Here is a 13,775-nt window from a genome sequence, read left to right as displayed (position 1 = left end):
CGACATCTAGAGGGCAGATTTAGGGCCCATGACTGCAGGGCTCCAAAAGCAGCCTTGCTGCACAGCCTCCGCCTCAGGACCCTCACTGTGATGTTGGGGGAGGGGGGAGAAGATAAAATAGGGCTAAAATTCTCAGGTAGTTGTAAATGAAAGCTCAGGATATCAGTTCTGGTTATGACTGAGTTGGAAAATCCTGGGACAGAAAAAAAAGGAGGCACCTGGCTTTCTCTGCTTGCTCGCCTACTCCTCTAGCTGAACGAGCTTGACAGCCTAAAGGATACCACTCCTTCCTCAGGAGAGGTTTGCCATCTTTCTGCTTTGGCCCTCTACCATTCTGGCTTAGATGAGCATGCGACCTCTGAAAATTATGAAAAAGACTTGACAGAAGGAGAGGCGTGAAGGGCCTGCTTGGAACACCATCACGACGGAGAGAGGAGTAGGCACGACACGGAAGGCGTGAAGGAAATTCTCAGAGCCAGAAACAATCAGCACAAGACTTCCTGCAGAGGCACACCTTTTAACTGAGCTTCAAATGCCTTAATATTTCCCACAATGACCACCGTAAGTAATACATTAGCCAGAACTATAATGTACAGATTGTAAGCTATTTTTTAAATTTAACTCTGCTGCAAACTCTTTTTTGTCCATGGCTGAAGATTCTCTTGGCATTTGTAAAGGAGTGCATTATCAGGTCCTCCTTAAAAGAGCAGGCATTTAGCCTGGTCCACCTTAAGGCACCGGGCAGAAGGGAATTCTGGTCCCAGGGCATTCCTCCAAGCAGGTGAATAAGAAAGCAGGCCCACAAGGGAACAGAGAGGCCCTTGGGAAGAAGAGAAGAGAATTTGACAAGACTGTCTCTTGCTGTAACTTTCGATTTAAAACTGCCAAGGTAAGCAGACATTCCACCTGTTTTCTGTTATGCTACAAATAACAAAGCTGATTCTGTGGAAGAAAAGCCGGAGTACAGACTACTTTGTTCACCGGCAACCTTATAAGGCCACATTTTTCTGGAATGTTGAGTGATGCCCCTCAGGAGCGTAAGGACAATGATGAATCATGGTTTCCGTTACCTGGATGGCGTCTTTCACCTTGGGCTTATTGCTGTGGACGTACGCTCGGCACTTCACCACACCTTGCAGATACAATGAGCCTTTGCAGACCTGGACAACGGCTGTAGATCTGTTGTTAGAGCTCTGTGGCTGAAAGAAACGAGTGAAATTATCACTCAAGCCTCTGTACCAGCAGCACCAATGGTCCCAAAACTTTGCAGCTTCAGGGACCCATTCAAAGTAGAGGTCTCGGTTTGTATTCAATTGCATAGCATTTTGGCACCATCTATAGGGGACAATTTTATTGCAGAAGCCAATGACAACAACTTTTTTTCTGAAAACATCCAAATATATCCGAGCTATGTGGACATTAAAAAGTTGTTTTATTCAGAATGTGTCAGTTTAAGAGACAGTGGGACGCAGCACTATTTGGGTCTTGTTCGGGAGGCATTCCATTGTTTTATAAGCTTTTATCAAGAAACAAAATACCTGGATCTACAATGGCGATCCTAAAATGCCCTTCCATGGGTTACAGTAACACAGTAAGGATCTTAGTAACGTAGTAAATGACAGCAGATAAAGACCAAAAGACACATCTAGTCTGCTCAGCAGCGATTTTATGTGCATCTATGCAAAGTGCATCAGATTCCCACACAAAACCCAACCTCCAATCCCACTGTGTCCCCTTTAGAGTTTCAGCAAAAAAGAGAGGCAAAAACACAACAACAACAACAAAAGGTTGAATAAATATTATTCCAACCAAAGTTCGGAGAAACAGACCTTATACTTTTATTTATAAAATTTAAAGAGTGTTAGAAAAGGTCTTTTTTGAACAATCATTAAAACTAAACACACACACACACACACACAACCCATTCATTCAATACATCAAAAATCATATGTTAGAGACCATATCCTACTATTGAACTGGTAACTATTTATGCAAAAAAATAGAAAAACTATGCAAACATTAGTACAGAACAACCTATCAAATAATGCAGTTTGTATCTGATCCAAAAAAAGGACCTAATTCAATGTTTATATAAAAATTGTAGAAAAATGTTTAAACATTGGTACAAAATGGTCACAAAGTCCACCTTTACTCTAGTTAACAGAAGAATCAAATACATGATAATCCACAATGATATTTCAAATCCTCTTTATTGGTAAAGTGTTCCAGAAAAAACAAATATCGTCAAGAAAAAAAACATTCACAAGGTTGGTAACCACATGGTTAATTTGGTTAATAGGGTATGCGTCTCCAACAATTACAGTCCCACACGTTATGTAAATCCAACGCTTTATAAATCTAAACACAGGCATTTCGTCACTATGTGCCTGCTTCAGGGGAGGAATTTTGATGACCAAGACCTATAAAAAAGGAAAATCGGTTCTTACCTGCTAATTTTCGTTCCTGTAGTACCACGGATCAGTCCAGACTCCTGGGTTTTGCCTCCCCTCCAGCAGATGGAGATAGAGAAGTTTTAACGGGCTCTGCCCTATACCCTGAGGTGCCACCTAGAGTCTGTCAGTATTACACTGTACTCAAGCAGAAAGGTTAAACCATAACTTCCCCTATAAAAAAAACTGCACCACCCCCCTCGAAGAGCAGAGGGAATGAAAACCTGTAACGTAATGACCGAAACCATGCCCGTGCCCTTACCCTGTAAAGGAGGGCATACAGTATAAGAATATTCGATAAATCTACAGAATATGAATAACTACCGGCCGAGCGGACTCTCCGTTTTCCCATGGGCGAGACTCTGGACTGATCTGTGGTACTACAGGAACGAAAATTAGCAGGTAAGAACCAATTTTCCTTTCCCTGTACATACCCGGATCAGTCCAGACTCCTGGGATGTACCAAAGCTTCCCTAACCAGGGTGGGACTGAGAGAGTCCCGCTCGGAGCATACTCTGGGGCCCGGACAACTAGGTGATAATGCCTGGCAAAAGTATGTGTAGATTTCCACGTAGCCGCTCGACAAATTTCTTGCGGCGACAGCTGTTGACATTCCACCCATGAAGCCGCTTGCGAACGAGTATAATGAGCCCGAAGACCCACAGGGAGCCCTGAATAAGGTATGCGGAAACAATAGCTTCCTTTATCCAGTGCGCAATAGTGGCTCTCGAAGCTTTATAACCCCTCCTGAGACCACTCCACAGGAAAAACAGATGGTCCGAGAGATGGAAACGGTTTGTGACCGCCAAATAATGCAACAACACCCGTTTTATGTCCAACTTTCTTAAATCCCTTGACTCGGAAGTAGAAGAATCCAGGTCAGCAAAGGAAGGGAGCTCCACTGACTGATTCAAATGAAAGGAGGACACCACTTTCGGGAGAAAGGAGGGAACCATTCGCAAGGAGACCCCTGCCTCAGAAATCCTTAAAAAGAGTTCCCTGCAGGATAAGGCCTGAAGCTCCGAAACACGCCTTGCGGAGGAGATAGCTATGAGGAAGACTATCTTCAATGTCAGATCTTTCAGGGTAGCTCGCTTCAACGGCTCGAAAGGTGCATTACAAAGGGCGCGGAGCACCAGATTCAGCTTCCATGAGGGACAGGGTTTCCGAACAGGCGAATGCAGATGCTTACCCCTGTGCAGAAAACGAGCCACATCAGGATGGGATGCTAGGGCAATGCCCTGCACCTTCCCCCGAAAACAACCAAGGGCTGCCACCTGAACTCGTAGGGAATTAAATGCCAACCGCTTAGCTAGACCTGCCTGCAAAAAGGCCAGAACATCCGCAATCGAAGCCCTGGACAGCTCCACCTCATGGGTCCAGATATCAGGTCTCGAAAATACCCCAAACTCTAATGTACGCCATAGAGGTAGAAGTCTTACGGGAATGTAAGAGCGTGGCAATCACTGCATCCGAGTACCCCTTACTGCTTAATTTGCGGCTTTCAAAAGCCATGCTGCTAGACAGAAGCGATCTGCCTCTCATAAACAAATGGGGCCTTGATGCAGAAGATTTGGAGACGGACGGAATCTCAGCGGTCCGTCCACTGCTAGATTCATGAGGTCCGCAAACCATGGGCACCGCAGCCACTCTGGCGCCACGAGTATCACTTTGCCCAGATGAGCCTCAATGCGGCACAGAACCTTCCCGACTAACGACCACGGCGGAAATACGTATATCAGAATGTCCTTTGGCCAGGGAAGGACCAGAGCATCTAACCCTTCTGCTCCTGGCTCCCGTCACTGACTGAAAAATTGAGGAGCCTTGGCATTGCGGTACGTCACCATGAGGTCCATGGAGGGCTTGGTCCAGTGGTTGCACAGAAGACAAAAAGCCTCTTCAGAGAGTTCCTACTCTCCCAGGTCCAACTGGTGGTGGCTGAGATAATCGACCTGCACATTGTCTACTCTGGCAATGTGAGAGGCTACTATCTTGTACAGGTGTTGCTCCGCCCAGCTGATTAAAAACTGAGCTTCCATCGCTACTGGACGACTCTTGGTTCCACCCTGAAGATTGATGTAGGCAACCGTCTTCACATTGTCGGTGAGTACTCTTACTGATGTTCCCTCTACCAAGGAAAGAAGGACCTTCAGAGTCAACCGAACCGCTTTGGTCTCCAATCGATTGATCGACCAGGAGGCCTCCGTTCCCGACCACTGGCCCTGCACTGCTCTCCCCCGACAGACTGCTCCCCAACGAGAGGCTGACATTGGTGGTTTCCACAGTCCAAGAGGGAATTTCCAAGTCCACCCCTCGATACAAATTGTCCGGGCAGAGCCACCAAATAAGACTAGAACGTGCCGAGTCTGTCAGTGGTAGGAGAAGATGAAATTGCTCGGAGAGCGGATTCCACCAGGAGAGCAAGGCTGACTGAAGAGGATGCATATGCGCAAAGGCCCATGGGACCAGATCGAGAGTGGAAGCCATCAAACCTAAAACCTGTAAATAATGCCAGACTCTGGGATGTGGCATAGACCGCAAAGACTCCATTTGAGTTTGAACCTTGGCCAGTCTTCATTTTCATTTCATTTTCATTTATTAAAATTTATTATTCGCCTACCACAAGGAGGCCTAGGTGATTTACATCATCAACATACATAATAAAAACATGAAATTGACATGTACAATAACACACAATTTTCATATGTTTCACAGAAACAATAATGCTCAATATCATATAAATGGTCTCTCATCGGTAAGAAAAACTTTGCCCAAGAGCGTGTCGAACCAAGCATCCAGAAACTCCATGGACTGGGACGGAACTAGATGGCTCTTGTCGGGACTGACAACCCAGCCTAACGAGCTCAACAGTTGCAGTACCCGCTGAACCGCCTTCCGGCAAAGGTCCTCCGATTTCGCTCGAATCAGCCAAACGTTCAGGTAGAGATGAACCAATATACCCTCTTTCCGGAGAGCCGCTGCTACAACCACCATTACCTTGGTGAACCCCCTGGGCGCCATTGCCAGACCGGTCAGTGCACAAAATTGAAAGTGATGTCCGAGGATTGTAAACCGCGGATACCTTTGATGGTCGGGATGGATGGGTATGTGCAAGTATGCTTCTGTCAGGTCTAGAGATGCCAAGAACTCTCCGCTGTGAATGGACGCCATCACCGAGCAAAGAGTTTCCACGCGAAACCGAAGCACCTTTAGAGTCCAATTGACTCTTTTTAAGTCGAGGAAAGTGCCCTCCTTTTTGGGTACCACAAAGTAAATGGAGTAGCGACCTCGCCTGAGTTCTCCTGTGGGTACTGGTACTATGGCGCCCAAGACCTGTAGATGTCCTAGGGTGTCTTGTACAGCCAGACGTTTTTGCTGGTAGGAGCACGGAGAAACCAGGTAGCACTCCCGGAGTGGCTGAGCAAAATCTAAATCATAGCCGTGTTCTATTATATTTAGGACCCACTGATCGGAGGTCAAATTGGTCCACCGTCGGAAGAGCCTTTATGCGCCATAGAACCTTGCCTATCAGAAGACAGGGCGGAAACACATACAGCAGGACGTTCGTCGGCCAGGAAAGAACCAAGGATTCCACCCCTTCTGCCTCCGGCTCCCGACGTCGACTGAAGAATCGTGGGGCTTTGGAGTTCCGAAATGTTGCCATCAGGTCCACGCTCGGCATGGACCACCTGTCGCATATGAGACGGAATGCCTCCTTGGAGAGCTCCCACTCCCCGGGATCAAGACGGTTGCGGCTGAGAAAATTGGCTTGAGTGAACAGCTGAGCTCACTGGCTGGCTTTTGGTTCCTCCGTGGTGACTGATATAAGCCACCGCAGTTGCATTGTCGGACAGAATCCTGACCGACGTCCCCTGCAACAGGCGAGCCAGCAACACTAAACACACAACTCTGGTCTCCAGACGACTGATGGACCATCGGGATTCTTCCGCTGATCACTGACCCTGCACCAAATTTTCCTGATAAACTGCTCCCCAGCCGGAGAGACTGGCATCCATGGTGACCACCATCCAAACGGGAACTTCTAGGGGCACACCGCGGCTCACGTTGTCCGAGAGGAGCCACCAATTGAGACTGGAACGTGCAGAGTCTGCAAGAGGAAGAGGAAGGTGAAATTGCTTGGACACTGGGCTCTAACAGGAAAACAATGCTGGCAGCAGAGGTCTCATATGAGCAAGACCCATGGGATTAAATCCAGAGTGGAAGCCATCGAACTGAGGACCCGTAAATAGTCCCAGACTCTGGGATAATGCTTGGACAACAAATCCCTAACTTGTCCCTGCAGCTTGATGATGAAGTCTCTGGTCAGAAAAACTCTTCCCTGTAGCATGTCGAATAGGGCTCCCAGGAATTTCAAGGACTGGGAGGGAGCCAGGTGGCCCTTGGCAAGGTTGATCCCGCAACCTAGCGATCGCAACAGCTGAAGAACTTGGTGCACCGCCGAATGGTAGAGAGACTCCAACTTTGCCCGAATCAGCCAAACGTCTAGGTACGTATGAACAAAAAATCCTTTTTACCGCAGCTGTGCCGCCACTACATACATGACTTTGGTAAAGGTCCTGGGTGCCATGGCTAGCCAGAACAACAGAGCGCGAACTGAAAATGATCTCCCATTGATCTCCCAGGATGGAGAACCTCAGGAATTCCCCCTTGTGTACCGAAGCAATGACCGACCCCAGGGTCTCCATGCGAAACCTAAAGGCATCTGTTAACCCTTTTAAGTCGGGAATTGCCCGGAAGGTGCCCTCTTTCTCTGGCATCATGAAGTAAAGGCATCATGAAGTAGCGGCCTTTTTGCTGTTCCGCGGGAGGAACTTAAACAATGGCTCAGAGGCCGAGAAGGTGCTGTAAAGTGTCCCACACCGCCCGACGCTTTTCCTTGTACGAGCATGGGGAGACAGGAAACAGAGACAGTCTACCTCCTACAACCGGAATGGAGGAATCGACCGGCCTCATTTCATTATGAGGATTTTGTATCTACTGCAGACTGGGGGATCCCGATCCCACCGAAGCAATGCCCGCGAAAGGACTGAGACCAGGACTGTTGCCCGGCTGAAGTCTGCCTAGACGAGGAACCCGACGATCGTGAAGACCTTAACCTCCGATTCCCCTGGAAACAGGGCCAAGGAGAAAAGGAGCCTCTCGTCTTAGGCCTATCCTCTGGCAGCAAATGGACCATGTTCCCTTCCAAGGACTGAATCATGTCTTGCAAATCTTGTCCGAAAAGTAGTTTGCCTCTGAACAGCAGATAGCCCAACTGAGGTTTGGAGAAGACATCTGCAGACCAGTTCCTCAACTTGAGTAGTCTGCAGGCAGAGACAGCTGAAACCATAGATCAGGGCGAAATACATAACAGGTCATACAGGGCATCTTCACTGTACTCCACAGCGGCTTGAAAGCATCCCGCCTGAGCGGCCTGTTCCTCCGAAAGAGAAGAATTACTCCACAATTGTTGGACCCCAACGAAGGCCTGCCCTCAAGGAGAAGCTGCTGCGCATGGCTGCCCGCACTCCCAGCACGTACACCTCAAATATTCACTTGAGCTGGACTTCCAGCTTACGATCCTGGAGATCTTGAAGTGTCGTTGTGCCCGTCAGCGGGATGGTGGCCCTTGTGGTTACTGCTGACATCGCCACAACCACCTTGTGAACTCAAAGAAGGACCAGAGCTTCCTCTGGGAAAGGATATAACTAATCCATTCCTTTACTGACCTTCAACACCACATCTGGGGTGTCCTGTTCCCGAAACAGCAAATCGGAAACTGAGAGATGAAAGGAAAGGACCTGGTCGGCCTATGAAGACCCACCATGACCGGTCAATGTCCCACAACCAGAAGTATTCCCAAAGAGCCTCAATACCCAATTCCTCTAAGAGTCCAGGAATGGGTGGGCCCAACTTATCTCTCCTGAAGAGACTGACCACCTCAAGGTCATCACCATCCAGCCCATGTGGACTTGAATGGTCCAGCCCGCCATCAGGATCTGCCCCCTGCGGGTGGATGCATGGGATGCCCTCCTGGAAGAGGTGGTGAAGACAAGAACGGTAAAGGAATTCATAAGGGTGTGGGATAAGCACAAAGGATCCATAGTGGCTAAAAGATGGAAATGAAGAAACATGGTAACATTTTGTGTAATATTTCTGAATGGGGGTAAGCTGCATGGAGCGACAGTTTCTACCCTATCAGAAGGCATGGGTGCAACCTGCATACAGCTGCAGTTACAACCTTTAACAGCTTGCTGGGTGAACTGGATAGACTATTTAGGTCTTTAGCTGCCATCATTTATTATGTTACTATGTAATGTCAACAGCCCCAAAGCCAGATGAGGAAGGAGGGCAAGGGGAGAGCCAGAAAGCCAACATTTCAGCCCAGGAGAAAGCCACCTGGTAAAGGCTGCCGTACTGGAGGAGGATGAGTGGCACGGCCTGCTGCCCCAGGAATTCCAAGATTTTCTTGCTAGGCCTAACACTTGACTCCAGAAGCAAGGATTATGCATTCCTACCATCTGCTGGAGGCAGAGAATACTAGCAGGCTGAGGTCAGCACAGGGGCCTTATATAGAGTGACATCAGTAAATCAGTTGCTATCTGCCTCCATCTGCTGGTAGGAAAGCATAACCCACTTGTCTGGATTGTTCTGGCATGACATTAATGAAGCAGAATTAGATCTCGGTACTGTATCTATTGACCTGAAAACAAAATGTTGAATAAAAAGCATTTTTCCCATTGAAAGTTGAGAACCACGCAAACAATAAACTGCCCTAAGCTCTCGTCCTACATGTCAGCATTTCCTTTCAGCGAAGGGAGAATCTCGGCATGTGTCAAGTGTTTTTCTAAGCATGTCTAAGGCAGAGAATTGTCACTTGGCTCATACTCATCATTAACGTCGATACTTATTTGAAAAGCTATGAGAAAAACCATTTTATACATAGTACATTCCTAAATGAACACAACATTAAACAGTTCCAGCGAAATGATCTAAAACAAAGAGCTCTGTGAAGAGGCAGCCCTTGTACTTACCAATGGCATAAGGACCTTAACATTAAAGGCTTGCGTGCTGGGTTGACTGGTACTCCTTGAAGTTTTTTTCTAAATAATTAAAAAAAGCATAAAGATATAGCACGCAATATAAAATATATGAAATCAATATTGCACAGTATTATCTTATGGTCAGCCATACTGGGAATAGCAAAGACATCTGTGACATGTGATTGCAACGAATAGTGTCTGCTGGCTGGAATCCAAGTTTACACGTGGTTGGACTAATATCACATTTCCATTCCAATATTTGCTGCCCGAAAATCTGGACTCTTTGCATGGCAGGTCTCCCATCTGCGATTTACACGGATTTCAAGAACATGCTAACAACAGGCACTGACTGGATAGTTAACAATCTGCTGAACATGGTTCCCGGATTAATGTAGTGTCCCAGACCCAATGGGGGTCCCTATCCATTCCACCTTTTTCAATTGTGTTAACCCGTGCGATATGGCTTTATCGCGCTTTGCAATGTTTTCGCAAATAGCGTTTTTAGTATTTAAGCTGCTGGAGAGCTAGGCTAGCTATCAGGGCCAGAGAGAGAGAGAACCTAGCCATAATGCCCTCATACTAGGTAGGTATTTATACCTACCTAGTATGAGTATAGGCCCACATAGTTACTCGACGTGAGGTTTAGATAGGAGTGTAAGGGTTAGGGGCCACTTTCACACTGAGAGTAAGTCATACGAACAGAACAGTGCTCTCTTGTGAAGATTTGATGACCTTTGGAGTGAGGAAACTCACACAAAGATGAGATCTATGCAATGTTCTCTCAACCTAGCTTGATGTTACCCAGGTAGAGAGTCCATCATGTGATGAGCACTATTAGTTTCGAGGGGGTTGGCCATGTGTTTTCCATGCACTATTGCCCCTTACAGTATAAGGGGTAATAATAGCGTGTCTAAAATGTATGGCCAAACGGGGACTAAATGGTGCGCTCGGCTGAGCGCACCATTCTGTATCGGCCTGTGTCTGACTGGAGATTCCCCTCCCTCAGTGTGGCTAAAGTCTGCACATTGTTGCATGCCACGCAAGCCTTTTGCTGCTCGGAGAAGTGTTCCCAGGTGGAGAGAGTGTTTGGGTCAGGAGCGAAAAGTCTGTGTGAGGACGGAGTTTCAAAATCTTTGCGCTTACTTTTCAAGCAAAAATCTACCTGCAGAAAAAGCAGGCGCCAGCGATTGCGTGTTCCCTCTAACCGTGGCGAGATTCAAAGCCAAGGGGCATGCACACTTTTGCTCTGAGAACAGGTGCAAAGCCTACAGGTAAAATGCAGACGCGATTTGGTGCCAATGTGGGCAGCCTTACAGTTGACCCCAGAGTCTGTATGGCAAGGCGCAGATTGGATTACTTTAATGCCGCATAGCGACACTCTGGTTTCCCGGCGATACCCTTTCCTGGTGTGCATGTTAGCCTGGGCAGGTTTTTATTTTCCAAAGGTGGACTGGGATACACCAAGTGCCAACAAGTTATCGAAGGAGGTGGTGGGAACATCCATTACTGGAGGTTTGTAAGAATAGATTAAACAAATAAGGCACTGGACTGATGTAATTCTACACTTGCTTGAGAGAAATTGTTAGAAGAAAAGAGACGTTCGCATAATGCACCATGATTTTCCAAAAAAGTTAAATGTGCAAAGAAGAAATTTGAATACGCTTGAGAAAAAATGGCATAAGACTAAAATAGCACAATTAAAAGGGGGGATGTCACTTTAGCAGCTTATAGAGCTGCATTACAAACAATTAAAAATGATTCTTTTTCTACAATTATAAATAATTCTATTAATAAGCTATTGCAATTGTTTGCCTCTGTTAAAGGAGCTTTAAGAAAGCCACAAGTTGGTATGGTCAAAATACCGGAGAGTTGGGTTTAGCCACATTTTCCCATGAAAAGATAGAAAAATTGAGAAACCAACTTTCTGTAGGAACATTTAAGTTTGCTGTTGATTAGGTTTTGGGGGACTCTAATATCGAGCCTTGCTGGGACAGTTTTGCACTGATGACATCAGCTGGATTAAGAGAGATCATGACACAAATTAAGATATTAGATCCGTGTCCATTTTTGATCATTAAAAAACGTTTTTGAATGCTGCTTGATTCAGGTGCTAAATCTTACTTGAATTCATGGAATTGTTGGATGCAAGCAACCATGAGGTCAATTCAGAACGATTTGGCTGCTTCCTCAGAATTACCATCTAATTATTGTCCAAATGTCAAATTTGTGCTTCTTGGGTAAGATGTTGAAGCAATGGGTGATGAAGCAACTGGATGAGTTTAGGTTAGGAGCATGGTTTACTTGATAAGGAACAAGTTAGGTTCTTCTGCTATTTTTGTAAGATGAGCAGAAGTCTGGCATTTTTGTTCAGCCGGATATTGCATCCACTTCTGATACTGAGATAGGTGGTGTGGTGCTACAGTGGTTTAGTTCATTTTTAGAAGGTAGGAGGCAGAAAGTTTTGTCAGTCTGGTGATGTTTCAGAACGGTTTGCCAATGATGGTGGAGTTCTTGAAGGCTCAGCATTATCTGAGACACTTTTCAATATATTTCTTAGTGCAGAGGGAAAGGATTTAACTGCTTTGAACTTAATCTATAAATTTTATGTCGATGACGTGCAATTATTTATACAGAGTGTATGTAGTTGCTGGTGAGGTTCTTCTGAAGCGGTTTAAAACCATTCAGGAATGGATGATGAATAATGGTCTTATCCTTAACTCCTTGGACTGGAAAATGTTCTTGCATGACTGTCCATCTTGATAATTGTGTTTTACAACCAAAAATGGAGGCTCGTAATCTGGGGATAATGTTGAATTTGACGCTAACCTTAAAATCTCAGGATAATAGAGAGGTCAGACTGGCTTTTTATAAACTTCGGCTTATTAAGCCACTGAAGAATGTGTTATCTATGCAGGATTTTATTGGAAGTAAATCTTCAGCCTTACTTGAAAGAGCTTCATTGGTGACCTACTGCTTAATGAATCCAGTTTAAGTTCTATACTTTAGTTCATAAAGCTATTCCTATGGATTCTCATTGTTTGGCAGGGAGGCTGCCTTCATAGACGCCTATTCATTCCCTCCATTCTTTTTCACAGAAGTTGTTGCAGGTCTCTTCTTTACATTACTTTCATCTTCAGAGTACGTCTCGCAGTAAGACATTTTGGAATTCTAATATTTATGACAGGAGCAGGATTATTTAAAGTTATGAAAGCTTTTTAAGCTTGAGTTGTATAGGCAAACATTTGCAGGGAGTAGCCATGATGTGGAGTAGATGTTCAGGAAGTGCCATTGGTATTTTCTGAGTTGTTGAATGCTTTATTTTATTTTATTCGGTTTTGTTGTTTTATATGATAGTGAAGGTGTAAATCCATGCTGAGCATGTTGGATTTGCAGAAAACAAGATACTAAATAAATAAATACATAAATCTCTCCCAGATGCTAGAGGCCTGGGCACAGAAGTAGGGAACCATTACATCATTTTAAGGGGTCTATTCAATAAACAGTGGCAAAGCACTGATCGCTAAAACCCAGTTGTTTTCACGTGATAAAAATGTGGCTGTATTCAGTAAAAGGTAGATTTTAAAAGATATGCGCGCGCGTCCATGTGCGTGTGGTTCCCGGCGCGCGCACATGGATGTGATCATTTTATAACATGCATGCGTCGACACTGGCGTGTGCAGGGTAGGGGAAATTTCCTAAACCAATGTGTGGTGACACGAGTACGCCTTCCCTAGTTCCCTCCCAGACCCGTTCCAATTAAGGAGTGGACTGGGAGGGAACTTCCCTACCTAACCTTCCTACCCCTAATCCCCCCTATTAGCTTTTTTTTTTTTGTTTTAGTACTTACTTCAACTTCTGGCCGGCACGCGCTTCCCCGGGACAGCAGCCAATGGTGCTGTCCTAGTCCGCCCCCGGCCCGTTGGCGTGTAATGGGAGTTACGCGCGTTGTCGGGCTCGTCCGAAAATGCGTGCCGCGCGCAGGTGGCCCTTTTAAAATCGGGTAATATCTTACAGTGTGCCCATTTTGATTGCAGTGATAAATTTATCAAGGGCAAAAATCTAAGATAATGAAATACATAAATGAGAAAGTGTAGCTATTTGCTGGATATTAAATAGCTGGGATATTAGGAAAAATGTAAAAGGCATCCTAATGTGGGAAAACTGTGATGTCTGAAATTCAGGGGCTGTGGGGAAAATAGCCAGCTCCAGGCTGGTGGAAAGGACACGGAAGATCTTTTTTCTATGGGAAAAGTAAGGACTTTGTAGTGTGTAAATAGACTAC

At 45.8% G+C, this 13,775-nt stretch overlaps 1 protein-coding gene across 2 annotated transcripts in view; it reads right to left on the bottom strand.

The window, feature by feature from the left end:
- Nucleotides 1–13,775, bottom strand: part of ODR4 (odr-4 GPCR localization factor homolog) — a 211,564-nt gene that overhangs the window by 132,340 nt on the left and 65,449 nt on the right. For both annotated transcript variants that reach the window (XM_029618805.1, XM_029618806.1), the window contains exons 9-10: nucleotides 9,485–9,553; nucleotides 1,071–1,199 (exon numbers count right to left, since the gene is read on the bottom strand). In XM_029618805.1, the coding sequence (XP_029474665.1) occupies nucleotides 1,071–1,199; nucleotides 9,485–9,553 (198 nt within the window). The remainder of the gene's footprint in view (nucleotides 1–1,070; nucleotides 1,200–9,484; nucleotides 9,554–13,775) is intronic.

Source organism: Rhinatrema bivittatum, chromosome 10 (genome assembly GCF_901001135.1).
Source record: "Rhinatrema bivittatum chromosome 10, aRhiBiv1.1, whole genome shotgun sequence".
NCBI lineage: Eukaryota > Metazoa > Chordata > Amphibia > Gymnophiona > Rhinatrematidae > Rhinatrema > Rhinatrema bivittatum.
This window is presented reverse-complemented; position numbering and strand designations above follow the sequence as displayed.